This window comes from Varanus komodoensis, unplaced genomic scaffold (genome assembly GCF_004798865.1).
Source record: "Varanus komodoensis strain SLA01 unplaced genomic scaffold, ASM479886v1 scaffold11, whole genome shotgun sequence".
Classification (NCBI taxonomy): Eukaryota; Metazoa; Chordata; class Lepidosauria; order Squamata; family Varanidae; genus Varanus; species Varanus komodoensis.
The window spans coordinates 11,018,601-11,038,922 of record NW_025335317.1 but is presented as its reverse complement, the minus strand read 5'-3'; the positions used below and the strand labels follow the sequence as shown (position 1 = coordinate 11,038,922).

The 20,322-nt window shown below is 42.3% G+C and overlaps 1 protein-coding gene across 2 annotated transcripts in view; it reads left to right on the top strand.

The window, feature by feature from the left end:
* The window catches only part of GRID1 (glutamate ionotropic receptor delta type subunit 1), a 759,138-nt gene that overhangs the window by 588,602 nt on the left and 150,214 nt on the right, over positions 1–20,322 (top strand). For both annotated transcript variants that reach the window (XM_044420361.1, XM_044420360.1), the window contains exon 5: positions 18,584–18,637. In XM_044420361.1, the coding sequence (XP_044276296.1) occupies positions 18,584–18,637 (54 nt within the window). The remainder of the gene's footprint in view (positions 1–18,583; positions 18,638–20,322) is intronic.

Genomic DNA, 20,322 nt, shown 5'->3' with positions numbered 1-20,322 from the left:
TGGCAGGGTGATGTCTCTGCTTTTTAGTATGCTGTCTAGATTTGCCATAGCTTTCCTCCCCAGGAGCAAGTGTCTTTTAATTTCTTGGCTGCAGTCCCCGTCTGCGGTGATCTTGGAGCCCAGGAAAATAAAATCTGTCACTACCTGCATTTCTTCCCCATCTATTTGCCAGGAGGTGAGAGGGCCGGACACCATGATCTTAGTTTTCTTAATGTTGAGTTTCAAGCCAATTTTTGTGCTCTCCTCCTTCACTCACATCAAGAGACTCTTTAATTCCTCTTCACTTTTTGCCATGAGAGTGGTATCATCTGCATATCTGGACAGTACCATGGTAGAGTAGAAACCATGTAATCATCTGTTAGGCATATACAGGGGAAAAAACTGTACACTGTGGAAACCATGCAGGATTTTTTGTCATGACTTGTGAACTCAGCCATTGTTACTTGCATAGTAACAGTTGCTGGCTATTTCGCTGTGACAGATTGTATATCAGGGTAAATTTAGTGGATCTCACAGAATAAGTTGCTTCTTACCAGTTAGTAACAATGACCACAGCTCACCAAACATTAGTTCAAGCAGGTAATTCCTTTTTCATAAGAATTGTGGTGAATAGATTCCATCCCATTTAGATGTTTTTTCTTCTTCTGTATCCCAGATTTCTTATACCCCCTTTCTATGAGTTAAACCAATAGTAGTCTTACTTAGAATGGACCCATTAAAATTAATGGGACTTATGTGATTCTCATTTAGTCCATTGGGCCTACACTAACTTGAACTAAAGTTGGATTGAACCTGTTATTTGCATTTCAACATTATGATGCAATCATATTTTGGATATTTCTAAAATCTACAAGGTGAATTCAGTTTGCACATTCAGTGTGAGCAGAACTGTATCCTTTACTTTAAAGGGGAGCTGATAAAAGAATGCTCAGTAGTAGACATTCAGATTTGTTTCTTATGAACAAGTAGACTATTAAAATCCAGATGTAAAGGAATGTTCTTTTCCTTCCTTCTGCCTCCAGAAACAGTAATTTCCAATATAATATACAACCCCTCACATACTGGTCCCAAAGACATAAAAGTCCATCCACACAATGGGCATTCCTACAACCTCTTTCTCAGTGTAGTTTCCAGCAACTGTCAGAAAGCCACGCTCGAAGGTTGAGGTCCTTACAGAGCAGCATGAGTTGGGTGGAAGACTGCAGTGGGAGGGGGAATTGTTGGCAGTGAAGGTAGAGAAAGCGAACTTCCGTGAGCAGAGATGCCTTGAATTAGGGATGCCCAAGAATTTAATTTCACAAGTTATCTGAACACGTCCCATTCACCTCCATCAACATGAAAGGAAGCACATTTCTGCACAAAGTATTTGCATATTCCTGAGCTTTGGAGTAAAAGGCAGGGGTTAGCCAATCTGAGCTTCAAAGTAAATTTAAGAAAACTTTTATGTGCTTGAACATCAGTGGGACTTTCATCCCTGCCTTGAACGAGGGCAGTTTGGAATGCTGCTGCTGTTATGACATCTATTAGTTAATTCAATATTAGCGATTTCTTCTTCCAGGAAAGGCGCCAAAGGGTTTATTTTGCCCTTATGGTGATATTAGTTCATGGGTTTCGCAGCCGTAAGGAAGCATACTTTTTCCTTCAGTGTATCTTTTAGTTATGAGACTGGAAGTGACTTGACACAAAGGGGTTAGTGTATGAAAATACAGATTTGTTACAGAAAGGTGATGACTATGAGAATGCAAAAGGACTTTGGTGTTAAACTATTGTGAACATGCTGATAACACAAGAAAGCACCATCTCAGCATGGCTCATAAGCAGATTTCATGAAAGCTGCAGGGAATTGGAAATGGCTGTGGGAACATTCAGAGTAGGATTTGGAAAAATATTACACTCTAATTGTATTTCATAAAAAGCATAGGAACTGCCATGTTCATGTTCTATGATTGACCGCTTCACATCATATAAGTGTACACACATGCACATAGCAACTGTATACTAAAGGACACAGACTAGAAAAGAATACAGCATGAACTGGCACAAACGAAGAGATAGGCATTCAGCAGAATGCAAAGGGTATAATTGCTTAGCATTTAGAAAGTCAGTCTAAATTTGCATCATTGCTTTCAGCTCCGATGATATATGCAGTCATTTGTCTTATTTATTGCAGTATATTATCTTAGGCTAATACTTTCTCTGCTTTTAAAGGTATGGTGTCCTTTCAAATTTCTTTACAGTGCTTGTGGTCACTCTTGCATGAAAAGGCCATTTGTTCTTCCGATATTAAACCTTGTGCTTTCATGTAGATTGTGGCTCTAAAAATTTCCTATTACTGTAAATTAATTTCACTTCATTAAGTGGATGGGTCACAGGCAAAGGAATAATAGCAATTGGAGGGAAAGAACATTGCTGAGATGAATGATGGGAAATTGGCATTAATTTCAGCTCTTAATTTTGAGAAATAGCTTTTTGTGTTAACACCATTTTGTTAGCCAGGATGTTCTGTGTTCACGGACTTCTGTGTTCAGCTAGTGTTCTTCATATTTCTAAGGCACTCACAGTGTGCCTGGTGCTGCACACATATTGAATTTTAAAAGTTTACCTTGTAGGGTAAGAACAGAAATAGACAGTGTAGCTGTATAAATGATCACTAAAGCTGTGGGAATGAATGCGTTGCCCAAAGAGACACTGTAAAGAGAGAAAAGGAAAAGCTGAGGACTGGACCTTGGAGTACATCCAAAGGAAGTAGAGAGAAGAAAGAGCCAGAAAGAGTATGTAAGACATGAAGGCAGAGAGCTGATAATAGAATCTGGCCAGGATTCAAAGTGCTACTTCGCATAAAGCCAAAGTTTAAGCATGCCTGGTTTGATTTTTCCATCCTTCTGTCTTTTTGAATGGTAAACTCACATCTCGCATCACAAGCTACTTTTGCAACCTCTGCCCCACATGGTTCAAAAAAAAGCTACTACATGGGGTATGGACTGCTGTTTAAGAAAGTCAAGCCCAAAGCCCCCTAGGCATTCTTGGGATTCCAAGACCCTAAAACCTAAAGGGTCACAAATTTGCAGAAGAATATGATATCAAACAGTGCCAAGACTCCAAGTGGCATTAAAATTAAAATACAGTTCTTCCAGTATAGCAGCTAGGTATACTTGGGTAAGAGTATTTCAGGGTTGATTGAGAAGGATTAAAACCTAAGAGAAATTAACAGTGCAATGACAGGGGGGAAATATGGTATTTGTAGATATGATCAACTTTACAGTTGACTGCAGGAGTGGGTGTTGATCTCTAAACAGTGCTCATTGCTCCATTCATATTACATGTTCGTTGACTTTCAAATAGCTCTTTAAAATCACTCACTCAATTATTCCAATTATGGGTGCATTTGTAGTGGCGAGTAACCTAATTTAGAACATAACAGAGGAGCTATTTAGATATTACTTTTCCTTTCCTCTTCTAAGAAACACAGGGCCATCAAATTGTGTTTTTCTACAGGAACTTTAATGAAAGTGAAATCATTTTCTATTTATGGTGAACCATATGGCCACACTATTAAAATAGAAAATTTGGTGCTTCCTAATAAATTTGCAAGAGTGTGTTGACCATAGAAAATGTCAAGAGATAGCCAAAAATAATCTCATAGATGCCAAGGATCTTATGACTTATATAAGCACCATTATTTCTGTGATTTATTTCACTCCCTTAGAAGTCTTGTCCTTATTGAAAGAGGCAGAGAGGAATAGGGCCAAAAGGCCGATTTATGGATTGTAGAGAAGGGTGCCAAATGAAGCAAAACAGCGGACAATTAGGATGGTGGGAGCTTAGGGGAGGTGATGTTTTGAGCACAGCATGTTGTCTCCCAGGGTTGATAATTGACATAGAATGCAGCCCTGAAACGTTGCAGTTTGACAGAAGCGGTGAAATGGCCTTTAAGAGGAAAGTAACTCGTAAACCTGTACTTGATGGAATTATACCCTCCCCACTCCACCACATACTTCTGCACCAACATGGGAAAACCTTAACAGGAAATGCACCTTCCACAGCAAGATGAGCAGTGTAACTGAAACCAGTCATTTCTGTAGGCAGTTCTTTTCTGCAGGTTCGCAATGCATTCACCGCAAGAATGGAGGCACAAGCTGCGGAAGCAAAATTTAAACCAAGGACAGGGAACCAGTTGGATGCACAGGTCCAGATTTGTGCTGCTCTCAGGCTCCCCATAGGATGTTAGCAGGCAAGGCCTAAACATCATTAGCCCACCCACGGTGCCTTTCTTCACGTTGAGAGCAATGCAGAGTACTGTGCCTCTCTCAGCCCAAAGAAGGGGGCTTTTGATAAGAACTGTGGGGAGCAACTGACAGCAGCTCCTGCCTTCATCAGCCAAGTCCCCAGCTTCCGGGGGTGCACATCGTCCTCCTGGGAATTGCATGCAAAAGTACTCGGATGGAATTGGGATCGGAGCCTTCTTTTCACCACTGGCTGAGTCTCAGGCTGCGCCTCTCCTCACTGAGAATGAAATGAAGTCAGAGAAGTCCCTTTTGTCTTCACTGACTTTGCACTGCCTGTGAGCATTGGAAGTTGTTTCACTTTTAAACCACCTACTAACCTAAGTTGTCTAGACAGTGTATATCTGTAACTCATTCAACACAGTGGGAATGGTGATTTTAATTTACAAAGTTTTACACAGGCTGAGACCTGCATGCCTTAGAAAGGATGGGGAACCTATTGCTTTCCAGATGTAGGCACACTCTAACTCCCAACAGCCCCAAGCAACATGGCCAATGGTCATGGATGATGGAAGCTATAGTACAAAAACATCTGGAAGGCCTTATCCCTGTTCTAAGCAACACAATATAGGACTGAATCCCTCTTGCACATCACCCCCTGCCCTTTGTCATTGTTTCTTCCATGGATCCAATGACAATATGCTCCTGTTCATTTACACACAAGGCATTAAATTTAGACACGCATACACAACAAAAAAGTTAAGTTTTGTATCAGGAACAGGGAAGATGATAGCTCTTCATGTTATCTCTGCAGATGGGCAGTTTGGCTTGAGTCAGTTCTAGAACACATGAAAGCTGTTTTGCTCTGTGGAGAAATATTGTTTTGCATTGGGTCAGAGCACATGTTTGTCTCTTGTAAATGCTTTCTTGTGCAACCTGGCCTCAAATGCTTGAGTTAGGTCATCATCCCATACCCAATGATTTGATTTGATTTGATATACCACACCCACTGGTACCACTTCTTGGTGAGTCACATTTAATTCAGTGGGACGTACTTCTGAGTAGACATGTATAGGATCGTACTCTCAGCCTCATTTAGCATGTACCCAAGAGACTGCGCATGCTACAAGGCAGTGGAACATCAGGCTGTATGTGCCTAATTGGATGATTTGCATCCTTTGCCATGTGGGTGCCAAGTGTAAGCAATCATCAAATGCATCCAGACTCATGGGAGCCAAGATGGAAATTAGTTGTTATGATCCATGCAAACAATGTAGTATTTCAATTTACTTGTTAGTGCGGCTGATCTTAATAGTGCATTTACATCAGGCATGTCCTGGTGGAGGAGTGCCTTCCATCTCCCAACAGGGCCAGTCATGTGCAACTTGAGGCTAAATTCCTTCTCAGATCCACATGCTGGGATGTGTGTGAAGCTGAGATTCCACGGCCTTCTATTTTTTTTCTTCCAAGGTGTGAACTGCCATGTGACTTTCGCATCATTACAGTGGCTTTGCAAATACAGCGAACGCCATTTGCTTTACTGTCATTTTGACCTTTTGGTCTGAGCTGGGGGCACTGAAATCATAAAGAGAGGCTTAAGCTAAGAAAATGTTGGGGAGCCACAATTGTTCTTTTTTGATAGCTACTTGGGAGACTCAAGTACACATTTTATTAAAAGTAATCCAGACCACTGAATGAGGCTATCACTGCCTGTTACAATGGGATGCAATTCAGTCTGGCTATGAAAAATTCCTTCTGTTTTGTGCTCATCAACTGCAACTGAGTCTTATCCAGTCTGTTTACTTTGGAGTGAGAAGAAGAAAATACTATAATTGGAAAATAAACAGAATTTTCTGGCATGCCAGCAGGGTTTGGGGACCTGAAGCTTTGGATATTGTTTGGAGGGGGGCTTTGTTTATATGTGGGATTCTTTTTTTATCTTCATGACAACCCAGAAGTGGCAGGAATAATGAATTACTATACTGGCATCAAACTATCTCAAACTACACTCTTTCAGAAATATAAAAGCTAGCAATTGTTTGGAATTGCCTCTGGCACGAATCGGAATGCATAGGAGTCTTTTAAGGTAGAGAACTGGAAAATGCAATAACATTTTAGCAAATATGAAGATTAATTTTTGATGGTACACCAGGTCTAGAAGTTGAGCCAGCCAGTATTAACTAGTTGTTGGAGAGAATGTTGCTTTCCCCATAAGGGTGAGAAGAAGGGTAAGTTCTCTACCACCAGTTCAAGTATTCTGACAGATCTGAATCACTTCTGCCTTCTATATTTTGTAAACTTGAGCAGTCATCACTCCTTTTTGCATCCTCTGACATTATTCTCCTTCTGCTCTCAATCCTATCCCTGCAATAACAACCCTGTGAGGTAGGCTGGGCTGAGAGTCTGTGACTGGCGCAAGGTCACCCAGTTGCCTCTGTGGCTGAGCGGGGCCTAGAACCCTGATTGCCTGAGTCCCAGTCCTGTGCTCCTAACCACTACCACACTGGGTCTCTTTCACAGTATAGGATAGTGTGTGGGTTTTAGTTTTGATATGTGCTTTACAGTGAATGGCCTCCTTGTATACTGTATTGCAAGTGGGTGGGGAGGGACGTGAAAGCAGTCATGCTTTGTGGAACAGGCACCCCTTGAGCAATGCTTCCCCATGTCTTCACCTGAGTCAGGAACAGGGCTTGTAGCCCCAGCTGGAAATGTGGAATTGGGATCATTGGGGGTGTTTGATGTGCTGGGGTACCGATTTGAAGGGGATGTGGCCCTTCAATCAGGAGTGTCTTTATTAAGAAGGCTGTTTTTTATGCCAATTTCACAAGCATAGTATTGAAAATATGTCAAATTAATGAAAGATAGGCATAGGTAAAATGTCTAATACAGTGTCACAATAATTCAGGCACTGAAGTTAACTTTGACCTTAGGCATTGCAGCATTTAATCATAGAACAATCCAATCTACAGTGGAGCAGGTTGCTCTGGGGTGTGTTGAGGTTAGAGGTGTTGGCCACATAGCACAAAGTATAAGCAGTGTACCGTAGAAAGACTCTGTTCCTCCCAAAGTAGTTTATTGCAACTTTGTCCATCCTTGATTTCAAATTCCAAAATCAATTCTAAACATCTGGAATGCAAGCTTCACAAAAATGGCTTTCTCCCCTCCACATCCTTTAATAAATGATGAAAGTTGGGTTATAAAGTCCTTATCTGAATGGTAAGCGATTGCCTCTGTAGCTCTTGTTGTCTTAATTTCTTTTAGAACACCTTAATCTTTTAAAAACAATTTAACTTGGGATCAAGAAATGACATTGAGGCTGACAACCCACCTGCCAAGTTCTGGGATGACGCAATTTGGAATGGCTGAGATATTAAACCCAGAATGTCTGAGTTTCTAATAGAAATGTCAACTTGATATTAACTCTAGGAAAGTCCCTGCAATTTGGAATGGCTTAAATGTACTTTTTGAAATCCAGCAGTTCCCCTCGGGCTTGGGCAGCTAAAGACAGAGTTCTGCAGTGTGCTGTGTTGCTCAGTGACCTCTCTGTCCACATGGCATGTTTCTCTGTTGGTTCAAACCACTTACATGAACTTTACCTTGCGATGTTAGTGTGTGTGTGTGTGTGTGTGCGTGTGTGCGCGTGCCTATATTCTTTTAGAGGCTGTGATGGAGAGTGTGTACGTGAAAGTGTATGTAGAATTTTCTCAGCTGCAGTTTATGTATAAAAAATGTGTTTCAATTCATTCATACCATTTATGGGGAAGATAGTACAAATTCATGCTGCAGTACACAGAGATTAACCTAGCATGCTTTAGTTCCTCTCAAGTTGGATTCATACTGTGTTTCCCCGTAAATTAGACCGGGTCTTATATTAATTTTTGCTCCCAAAGACGCATTAGGGCTTCTTTTTGGGTGATATCTTATTTTTTTCTTACAAAAGTCATAAGATTCTTGCCCCGAGATTCCTCCACGATTCCTTTCTTGTACTCGACAGAATAGCTCTTTCTTTTTGCACCCATCTTACATTTTGCATCCATGCACTAAGTATGTCCATTACAGCACTAAGTATGTCCATTACAGTATGTCCAGTAATGTCCATTATTGACGTTATTCGTGCATTGTGTCTGTACTTTGATTGCTCATTCGGCAATAAGTCCCATGTTCATCTGTTTACATAGGCATTTACCTCTTGTCCAAAAGTGCCCGCTTCAGTATTTACAAATACTTAATTATAGTGTATATTATCATTTATGTTAAGAATTAAAGTCAATAATATTATTTATTTATATTTAATTATATATTAACATATATGAATTATAATTTTATAATTCAGTATGTCTATCATGCATTACAATGGAGGTACTACCGGGTTTCCCTGTCTGTCTGGCTGACGATCTTAACAGGGGTAGGGCTTATATTATGAGCATCCTGAAAAACTATGCTAGGGCTTATTTTCTGGTTAGGGCTTATTTTGGGGGAAACAGGGTGGGATGCAAGTATCACAAGATTTTGTTCTCAGATGTCTTTAACATTATGGCAAATGCTAGTTTTATGGTTGATGTTGAATGGACTTGTCTCAAGAAGTCTGCATAGCCCCAATCCAGGAGGTAAATGATGCCTTCCTCACATCCTCAAATATATATTCCTCAAAACATATTCCCACTTCCCTGTGATGAGGAAGATAATATGTACTGGTCCACACAAACATGTTTATTCCATGAGCACTGCAGCATCAAGTGGCTATCTCTATGCATCAACAAGCCACCACTATAGGAACCCTGTTCATCATCTCCCCGTACCCATATTCCCAAAGAGATTTCAAAAAGCCAGGCAGTTGTGCTGATTCACATCAACCAACCAGTCCCAGCTCCTGTCTCCACCAGGAGTGGTCGTTCTGTAAAGGAAACAGTTCTCAGTAGCCCACTCAACACAATGCCACCCCAAACACTTTGCATTGCAACAGGGAATAAGATGTTGTTGCTGGAAAGATGCATGCTCTTCCTGCGACCTTGGTCCCTGCTACTAAGCTCAGAAGGAACAGGGAATTCTGAGGGGGTTGGGGGTCATGGTCCCACTAATAATATTTTCAGAGGTGCCTACATTGTGTCCCTGTGAGGCATGCCCCCATGAAACACTGTATGAGGTGATGGACCTACAGATCCTACCTTGACTTTAGGTTGCCATTCTAGGCACACCTACTAAGATAGCAAGTGGGCTTACTTCTCATTGGACCATGAAGATAGGAGGCAAAGTACCCGGAGGAGGGCTTTCTCTGTGATGGCGCCCAATCTATGGAATGTGCTCCCCAGAGAGGTCCCCCTGGCGCTGTCGTTATTTGTTTTTCAGCGCCAGGCCAAGACCTTTTTATTTAAACATCATCTTAATTGTTAGCTTTATTTATTGATTTTATATCTTCGGCCAGGACGTCTCCAATTATATTGTTTTTATATGTTTAATATGTATTTATTTATTGTTGTGAGCTGCCCTGAGACTTTGGCGAATGGGGCGGCATAGAAGCTTACTAAATAAATAAATAATAAACAAAGAAGATGCTGCTGCTCATCTGCCTATTGTTGGCTTGCTATTTATAAATATAAAACGTTTGGGGTGTTTACCCTAAGGAGCTCTTTTATTGATCTGCTGACATACATCCTCTCCACTGCATTACCTCCACGCCTCCCAAACCTGTAGAATAACAATATTTAGTGCTATAGGTTGTAAGAGACAAAATAGACAAGTTGGTGGATGGAGGGGAGGAATGGTGATTCCAAAGTATGGTAGAGAAAGAAGGCAAGGCCTTCTTGGTGTGATGTATCATAATTTCCCCAGGGGTGCTTTTTAGGGAAGCCAGGAGCCTGAATTTCCCCACTTATGATTATCAGGAATATGTAACTGTCTGGCTATCAAGAGGGGTGTGTGTGTCAGAAAAATGATCCTACAATGTACAGTATATTTGCAATTGATTTGCACAGCTGCATCTTAGATATCTCCTCTGAACTTTACTTTTCTCCCTCTCCCGAAACCTGGCAGGGTGCCCTCACTTCCTCCTTGGTTAGGTCTTAGTCCTGTTCCTTGCTTCCTTTTATCCCATTGCCTGCCACAGCTATGGTTGCGTATGGCTCCCCCGTGGAAATACCAGTAGTCTCTTTCCAAACTCCTTTAGCTTCCTTTGAAATTCTTCAGATGTTTTGCCTTTGGGCAAAATTTGGTGACACTTCTTGTTTAGAGCAACTGAACACATGGGGGAATATCAGGAATGTCACCACCTCACCGGTGGCATGCATGTTCTCTTCTCCCTGACGGAGTGGTCTAGCCACACAAACACAGACCGAGTACATGGGAATTAGTCCAAACACCCCCCCCCCCCAGATGTTCAGCCACCCGGGTTTTACTAAGCATTCATTCCTTCTGAACTCTTTCCTCAAATATGGCAAGCACAAAGTTGCCCAAACCCTGGTTCATGGTGATGGAGCTCTCCCCATTCCTTGGTGGCTGCAGACCCCTTTTTAGGAAGAAGCAATCATGTACCTGTAAGCAAGGTTCCTCCTTTTATTTCTCTGAGACAGGTGTGCTTCTAGCTTCTAATGGGACAATCGGAAGCATCCCAAATTCAGCGATCCTTCTGCTGCCACTCGTTTGGAGTCAAGGCTGACCCTCCCATGAAGCGAGGGACATCAGTGAGGTACAGGCAGATGGCGGCCACTCTGCCCTCTCCCCTGCTGTGGTTGCTGCAGAGCAAAGCACCCTTGCAGCTGGCCGAAACACTGGCCTTGCTGGGGAGAAAAACACGGCTAACGTTAAGTTGACATATGTTTCACTTCCATGTGCATGGGTGTTCTTTCATAGAAGTGACCCTGTCAGACTGATACAGTGGGGTTCTCTAAAGGAAGCATTTATTGTGCGCCTGTGATTCCTTGCTCAATGCAGTGTGTGGGCACTTTATATGATTTTGCTGTTCTCCAGAGCCCATTATGTTCTTTGTAACAAATTGGGTGGCTTTGTTTAGAGAGAGGAAAGTGTGCTATTATTGGGAAAGGACAGAATGGACTGGACTGAGACCCTCATGCATTTGCACAGTTCAACGATACCACAGTGCCACCTTGTGGTTGGCAATACAGGAAAACGTCCAGAAAAAATATTGGAGAAAGGAACTGATTTTCACCCCATGAAAAATCTGGAGGGAGAAGCCTCGGTAAGGTGGTGGCTTAAAACACCCCATGGAAAGAACTCCAGTATATATGGCTCTTTGGATCAGAGTTTTTCCAGTCTGATGGCCTCCAGTTGCTTCAGACTTCAGATTCCACTAGCCATGGTCACCATGGCCAATGTTCAGGCACTCCAGAATGTGTCATCCATCACACCTGGAATGAATCAGGCAGGGGAAAGTTGCTGTAGAAGGTCTCCCAGCTACATGTGACCTATCTATTTGTGAGCTATTTCGGTGTGGTTGAGAGAATTGGTTCAATGACCCAACCACCTGAGTTGTGACAGCTTTTGACATTATCCCCCAAGTTTTCAACATCACTTTGTAATACAGAGAGCAGCCCAGGGATGGGGCCCATTTTCTTCCCCACAGAATATGTGTGCATTTGTGACCTGCTTGGGAACACGCTGCTTCCCTGTGGCCATCACAGTGACAACTTCTAGAAGCCACTGCAATGTCCTTTATGTTCACAGTAAGGCCACTGTTAAGTTTGATTAGCCATTTCTTTCTGGTGCCTTCTGTTGTAATCTTCTCCATTAGCTGACAAGAGAATAAGAAATATTGATTCAATTACAATAGCACAATGGAATGGTAAAATGCACGATTTCTTAAAAGAATGATCAGCAATATTTTTTTCTTCCTGAGGTTTGTACAAGATCAATTTGCCAATATTGGAGAAATAATGAATGCCATCTGCAAAGGATTAATGAAATATACTGTGGTGGGGTGCAACCATACTGATATTAAGGGTACAACTCATCCAGAATTAAGCATAGTTTAAGTATTTTTTGGTTTCAATGGTTAGTACGAAGCCATACATTCCAGTAGCCATAGCCAGAGAGAGCCAGAAGACCTTGGTAGAGGAAAGAGAGTATGGATTTAGGGAAGGGCTAAAACTGTCTTGCGATGAAACCTCTCAGGCTAAGAGATAACTCACCTTAAGAGAGCAATCCTAGGCATGTTTAGATATAAACCAGTGAGAGTTGTGGGACTTTTTTCTGCTTAAACATAGATAGAATTGAGCCTCCAGGTCTTTAGAGCCAGTGTCATGTAGTAGTTAGAAGGTTGGACTGGGGACCTGGGAGATGAAGGTTCTAGTCCACACATGGCAACAAAACTCACTGTGTGACTTTTAGGCCAGTCTTAGTTTAGCCTACCTGATGAGGTTGCTGGACAGTAAGATTGAGGGAAAGAGAAAAATTAAGTAAGCCGCAGTCACACAGGGCAACTGTATGTGACTAAAAGCCACACTTTTTTCTAACATTGCTTTCAGAGATGAAATGCAGGCAAGTGTTGCTCATTAGAGTTCATCATTTCCGTGTGGTCTCTTCTGGTGGATCAGTAATAGCTTGCACAGAGAACAGTAGGAATAATGGTGTAGGATAATATAATTCCCACTCGTATATCAAGCAAACATATCCTCTTGAAGCTTAGAATGTAAATACAAGTAGGAGCACAATTCCAGGAAAGTGTTTGCAATTTTCCAATCTTGCATTTGCACTCATGAATGTGTACTTGTGTGTGCATGCACTTCCTAAAATGCACACTTGCACAAACGCTCTTCCATCTCTCCTAATCCATGTTACCATGTTTCAACCTACGTAGTGCTCGTTTTGGTATGCACTTTTAAAAATGCATTTTTCCAATAAAAGAAACACCCATGTTTGAAATTGCAAATGAGAAGGAATGAACTTTGTGGAGCCTCTAGGAGGTTGAACATGGCGCATTAGCCCATTCCTAAATAGGAGCGCTTTTTGCCTGAAGTATGAAAATTAAAACTATCTTGTTGAACCTATAAAGATAGGTTTTTTAAAAAAAACTCTTTGCCAGCAAAGATGAGATGATGGAATGCCTGAGCATCATAGGGTGGATATTAATTATTTTACTGTAAATACAGAATGGTTATTTATCATTAGAATTGACAGGAGAACAATCACCCTGAAAAGCGGTTTCTTAAGAGCTATTTCTGGAAAGCTTTGTTCATACTCTTAAGGGTGGATGGATTCTCTAATTCTGAATCACTCTCGCAATTTTTAGTCTGTTCTGTTCCAGTTCTTTGAGTGTATCATCAGTATAAATCTCTACAAAACTCCCTCCTTGAAATTACTCACAAAGTGATGTGAGGACTGGTTTTTTATATATTCTTCATCAATAGACAAGCTGTTAAGCTAGCAAGAGCGGCTACTGCTATGGATACCGCTGGATTGCAACTGGAGGATATGATGTATCACGGTATTACGCAGAAAAACAATGGTTGCCACAAAATGTCTGGCAGAAATTCCACAAGTAACCTGTGTTTTGAGCTGCATATCAACCCAGGAGATGAGGATCAGTTAGATTCACCCAAACACTTGCCCATCCGTACGTACAATGCTGAGTTTCACAAAACAGTTAAACATTTTGCACATTTGAGCAAAGAACCAAGTTCCTAAAGACTCTCTGAGGGAAATGTCTCTTCTTGAAGAAAATCCAAGATGGCAGCCATATCCAGTGATTCTTTCACAATGCCAGCAATTGTCATCCTGTCCAGTCCCTTGGAAATGAATCAAAGGAGCCCCAGTAGGGAAGTCAGGAATGATAGGCGAGCTCTCTTGGAAAACACCTTATCCATCATTATGGATCTTCCCTGAAATGCACGGCCTCTGGGAATCGCTGCATATGCTGTCATTCTCAGTCCGCACTGTATGACAGGAAGGCCCAATAGACTAGCAGTGTGCTCTGTGCACCTCCCCGTGCAGGCCATAGTATCCAGTACAAGGTGCAGGGGATCCTTCACAAACAAGTCCATGCAGAATTAGAAAAGCTGGAAATCACCAGGCAGTCTTTGTACTTTGTTTTAATAAAACTCTCGATCAAAGGCTGCCTGTCTCCCCTGAGCAGAGCAACCCATAGACGAACAAGCCATGAACAGCCTTTATAATACGCAAAGGTGTATGTCTTCAGAACCAACACGAGGCATGTTACTAAAATGTTAATCCTGGGAGGTTAAGTTACTGAGCTTATACTGGATATAAGCAATCCTATAGATGCATGCTCAGAAGTAAACCCCATTACTTTTCAGAGAACCTGTGCAGCAGGATGGCACTGTTCATTTTAGTGAAATTTGTGGTTTAAGACTTGTGATCTTGCTGGCAGATCTGCAGTCGTCAACCTGGATCACAGTGCTGAAACGTCTACATCTCTGGAAATTAATATGCTTATAAAGAACATGTGACCTTTGATCTTTGTTTGGAAGATGCCCACCTACAGGGAGTAGGTTTGCACCTGCTGTTCCATAAAGTGGGAGAAAGTGTGTGCATTGGAGGAAGTATGCCCATGTGGCATGCATGGAGCATGGGCACCCCCCCACCCAACACATTTAGTTCAATGTATAAAGAAAATAAAGGAAGGTATGCATCGAGAGGTTACATGGGGGCCTTGCAGGGCTTGGGAAATGAGGCAGAACCCCGTTGTTATGCCAGCGCTTTTGATTGAGTCAGATCTTTGGTCTGTTCTGACAGTGGCTGAAGCCCCATCGGTGAGGGTGTTCAAGGATTGGCTAGACATGCACATGGTAAGCATGTCACGAGCGGAGCCGGCTGGAGCTGGGGGTCAGACTAGATGGCCTGGGAGACCCCTTCTGACTCGCTCAGTTTCTATGTTTCTGTGTTTCTATCTCAAACAGGAGTAGGGCAGGAGGGCTTCCTGGTCTGGTCTTCTGGCTGGTATCTTTTATCTGGAAGGGTTCTACTTCCATTGGCACTGTTTGTGGCTGTGCAAGCACTTGGAAGGTTATTTCTGCTCCCTCTTAGAGCACAGATTCTGCATGTGGAAAGGCCCTGGGTTTCATCCTCAGCATCTCCAGGGAGGGTTATGAAGAAATCTTGTCTGAAAACTGCCAGTCGTTGCTGAAAATGCTGGGCTAAATAGACCATGGACCTACCTCTTCACTGAATTGAATGCTTGTGTGGGGTTAAGGGCTGACAGCTTTAGCCACAACGATATAACTCCAGTGTAATATTGTCTATTAGCTGCATGCAGTCATATCTTTTCAGCAGCCCCTCCCACTTGAAAGGGCAAAGGCACTTGTGCATTAAGTGATAAGACTGAGCTGTTTGTAACAGCCCCATAGGAACACAAAATACGGAAATGTTTACAGGCGTCTGATTTTCCTCCCATGATACAGCAGATCAATCTAGCTAGCCGCTGCCAGTTCTCCTCCATTCAACATCTGTCAGAGTTTTCTTAGATGAACTCGATAAGAACAGAGCGGGATGGTTGATAAAACATGGCTGCAAAAGATGAGTAAATGTCTTGTTCCCAGATCCCATTCTCATGATTGCGGATAGTTGCAGGAGCATTCATACTGGCAATCAAGAGAAAACAAGAGTGCCAGCTTTGGGTAGTTCAGAAATGGAGTTAATAAGGTACCCTGGATGCACGTGTGGATTCATTTACCAAAGGGAGCGATGCCTTCTGTTTCTTCTCCGTACATTTCCACATTGGCTTATGAAGCTAGAAGTGGTGTACAATTTATACAACCAGTGAATTGCACAACTGACAAAATACAGTTTACATTTCGTGAAGTCGTTTATAGACACGAGTATGCTTGCCATCACAGGTTTTTATATACTGTAGCGACGCTCTCTCTCTCTCTCTCTCTCTCTCTCTCTCTCTCTCTCTCTCTTTTTACTGACAGCTGCCTGGAAGGCCTCTTAGAGAATGTCGTACAAACTGCAAAACTTTTGCTTCCCTTAACATTCCCTGCAAAACTTTTGCTTCCCTTTTGCTTCCCTTAACATGTTCCAGGTTTTTTTCCTCTCGAGCACAAACCTCCAAAACACTCCTCAAAATAATATTTTATTTCCATCTCTGTGGGAACTTCAGCCCCGATCCTACCAATGCTGCCTACTGGATCAGAGAAATATCTACATGCAGTGCTAAGGATAGGCAGGGAGCATCCCCATTGCAGCTTGATGAGCAAGTATGCTGAGCTGGGATATGTAGGACTTTTTCTGCGTAAGCAAGCATAGAACTGCACCTTTGATTTATTTCCTGTGGGTGCAAAGTAGGGGTGTACAGAAATTTCTCTTGTTTATCAGCACTGTCATTGCTTTCATCAAAACTCTTCGTATGTTTTGTCCAATCAGGAATCTTCCAACGTCTCGTTGAGTTTTGCCATAGCTGGTGGTCACAGCAACAGCCACCATCAGAGTCATAAATTTAAGAGAACAGCAACAACACTAACGTTAACATATGCAATACATTTGGAATTGGATCCAGACTGCCATATTGACAGTAGACCCACCAAAAAATTGGGATGTGGTAAAGATGACTAGCTTCTTTCGCATTGATTTAGTAGTGGTGGATCCACCACTTTGCTAGCCATTTTTTGTCCACTCATGCAAACTGCCTCTGCCCAATTTTTGGAATTTCCCCCTTCCTTTAGCAGGCTCCCCTAGTCCCATTCACTTTGTGTAGAGCCCCTGTAGAAGTAGCTTTTCAGGGGACTGTGCTGCACAGTGCTCTATGTGGGGCTGCCCTTGAAGACGGTCCGGATACTTCAATTGGTGCAAAACAGAACTGCCAGGCTGCTGACGGGGACGGGGCATTGTGCTCACATGATTTCTGTCCTCCATCAGCTTCACTGGCTCCCCATTGAAGTCCGGGCCCAATTCAAGGTGTTGGTGATGACCTATAAAGCCCTAAACGGCTTGGGTCCTGGTTACCTGAAGGAGCACTTACGTCCATATATGCCCAGCCTTCCCTTGAGATCAGCAGGAGAGGCCCTCCTCCGGGAGCCCTCAGTGAAGGACATTAGGAGGGTGAGTACCCGGAGGAGGGCCTTCTCTGCGGTGGCGCCCAACCTATGGAATGCGCTCCCCAGAGAGGTCCGCCTGGCGCCATCGTTATTTGCTTTTCGGCGCCAGGCCAAGACCTTTTTATTCAAACGTTATTTTAATTGTTGATTCTATGTATTGATTTTAACCACTTTGGCCAGGTTGTCTCCATCTGTATTTTATTGTATTAATTATATTTATTTGTAAGCTGCCCCGAGGCTTAGGCGAATGGAGCGGCATATAAGTTTGCTAAATAAATAAATAAAACAGGAGGTGATCCTTGGGCAGCTATTTTTCCATGACCTTCCTTCCACTCATTGTGCTCAGGATCCAAGCCATTACTTCCACCCAGATGTTTCATGACTCTTTTTGAAGAATTGCATTAATGCGCTGTCATTAAAGTGGGGGACAGGGTATTTTTAAAAGCAAAATAGGCTTGATAAAGTTTGCACAAGGTAGAACTAAGAGGAAACAAGTTGTCTGACATGTTTCTTATTCTAAATTACCAAGAAATGAAGTTTTTAGGCAATTTGATGGTGAAATAAATGAAAGTTGAAAACCCTCTGCTTCCTAATGCACTGTCTTAAAAGCAGTTTTTCTTCTTTGATGGAAACATTGCAGACTATTAGTCCAAAATGAAGTCTAGAGCCTGGGGGGATTTGATAAGAAATGGATGCATACTCACATACATGCACAGACACATACGAACAGTGGAATAATTTTGCACATACCATAAAATATTTCCATTAAAATAATCCTTACCAGTTTAGAAGCAACTGAACCATACATTATACACAGTGCTGCAGGATGAAGACCGAGGCCACATTTTCCCAACGGGCACCCTTTATGTTTGTTGGACTACAATTCCTATCAGCTCCCAGCTGCAGATGATGGAAGCCGTAGTCTGACACATCTGAAGGGTGCCAGGATGGAGAAAACGGAGCTGAATGTTGCCTCGGGAACAGCAGTGACTATGGCCCCTGATCGTTAGTTGCAAACATGAGCTGGAACAGGGCCGGCTTTTCTTTTGACAGGTGGTGCTTCCCAAGCGCAAGAAGAGTTTTGGACTAGCATGGCCTACCATGAACAATAAGGCCACTGTCTCCGGTGTCACCATTTGGTGGCCAGTCCAGGCAGGATCTGAGATTGGGAAGGCGTGCCCAACCCCATGTGCCTTGCTCTGCCCTCTCCCAGTGCCTGCAGCAAATTTTCCACCACATTCGAAGCAATGCTAAGTGGAGAACTCACACCAACCACTGGGTGAACCTGAAGTAATCTTCCCCGCAAAATTATTTTAACGTTTTGAATGATTCCTGTGTTTTGTGTTCTTTCTCTAGGCTGTGGAAACTAACCTGGCTTCAAAGGATAGTCATTGGGTCTATGTTAACGAGGTAAGAAAACTAATGGCATGCACTGGAATTGCTTGTACGCTTTTGTTTCTCTTCCATCCATTTCACCACTACCCTGTTAAATGTGTCTGTCTTCCTGCATTTGAGGTTGGAGGCAGAGGCTTTATTTCCCAGGACAGTTAAGGTGATGCAATAGAGCCACTGTTTTCCATGGTATCCATCTGCATTCCTTTGTCTCATGGTTGTTCCTGGTTAAACCATAGTTACTGGTTTGTTTCACTTCTTTTTGAACCAGAATTTATCCAGTTTGTATCTCCTAAACACAGTTTTAACCTTGTGGACCAAATTGCTCCATTCTGGGCTTGCAAAAGCATTCACCAACCAAAGAAAAGCATGTTCCAAAATGTGTACATGTGAAAAATATGGACTAAAAAACCTCATTTTTGAAAAATGTGCACAAAAATGTATTAGTTAGTGGGAGAAAATGTGCATGTTCGGTCACACCAAACCATGCATGGATTTTTAAGCAACAAACTCCCACTTCAAAGTTCGCCATCTGATGCAAACACTAGTTGGAATGAGTTTCATGGTGGAATATAAGTCAGTTTTGCCAATTTATTCATTAATATATATCCCACTTTATTCCAACACACATTAGCACATCCCTAGATTAAAAGAGAATGGAGATTGCTACCAGTGGGGCTCGTTATGCAAGAACAAACAAATAAAAAGAAGCAGGCTGAGCTTTTGTTCCGTGATGTGTGGAAATGGTTCCTCTCTGGTCTTTTTTGATTAGCACAGTGACTCCGCAACTTCCTTGTTTAGCAAGTTTACCCACACTTTTGAGCTATCCTGACTTTGGCCCTGTGGGCAAGGTTAGTAATTACTCAGTTCCCAGAAGCTTGACAAAATGGCAATGTTACAACCTTTGGTGACTTTCTGCACATCTCCCCATGATAACTATTTTTCAGGTTCATGACTCAGACTGAAAAGAGAGAGCTAGATGTTTTGCATGATTTACCCCATTTGTTTGAAGAAAATATTATCCCTGTTGCTGAAGCAGGCAACAAAACTTGTAAAAATACAACTTGATTCTAGGGTGCATGGGTTTCTAGGGTGCATGGTGGCTCTCTTATGCTGCCTTCAGTTCTTGGAGTGCAGAGAGACTGCTACTCCACTGCCTGAATGACGCTAGAATGCAAATCTCATAGCAACCCTTTCAGGCATCTTTTTGGCAAAGAAAGTAAGAAAAAGATCAAAACAGAGGCCTGCGTTCTTGCATCAGGAACAGCAAGGCCTATCATGTTGTCCTTCTGCATGCTGATGCCTGCCACTATAACTGTTTTATTCAGGGAAGAGAATATTGCTTCTCAGAAATACAGTTATACCTCTTCTGTAGGTTGCTGCTATTAACAGCAGAAAAAGCAAAGTGCCTCAGTCAATGTAAAGGCATTTTGCTCTAGCCTCTTATAGTCCGTGAACATAGGAGATTAGATGTTAGCCTGATACAATATAATCTTTACCTCCAAACTGAACTGATGGTATGATTGTTACCTTGAAGTGATACATAGGCTCTGTGTATATGAACTGAATCCAGTGTAAAGAATAACTGACCTTTATTTATGTTGTATATAACGCTGTCGCTTTGCCCCCTAAGCTGTGTTTTGTCAATGCCCATAGCGAGCGTGTGTGCAGAGCTACGATACCAGCAGAGAAGAGAATATCCT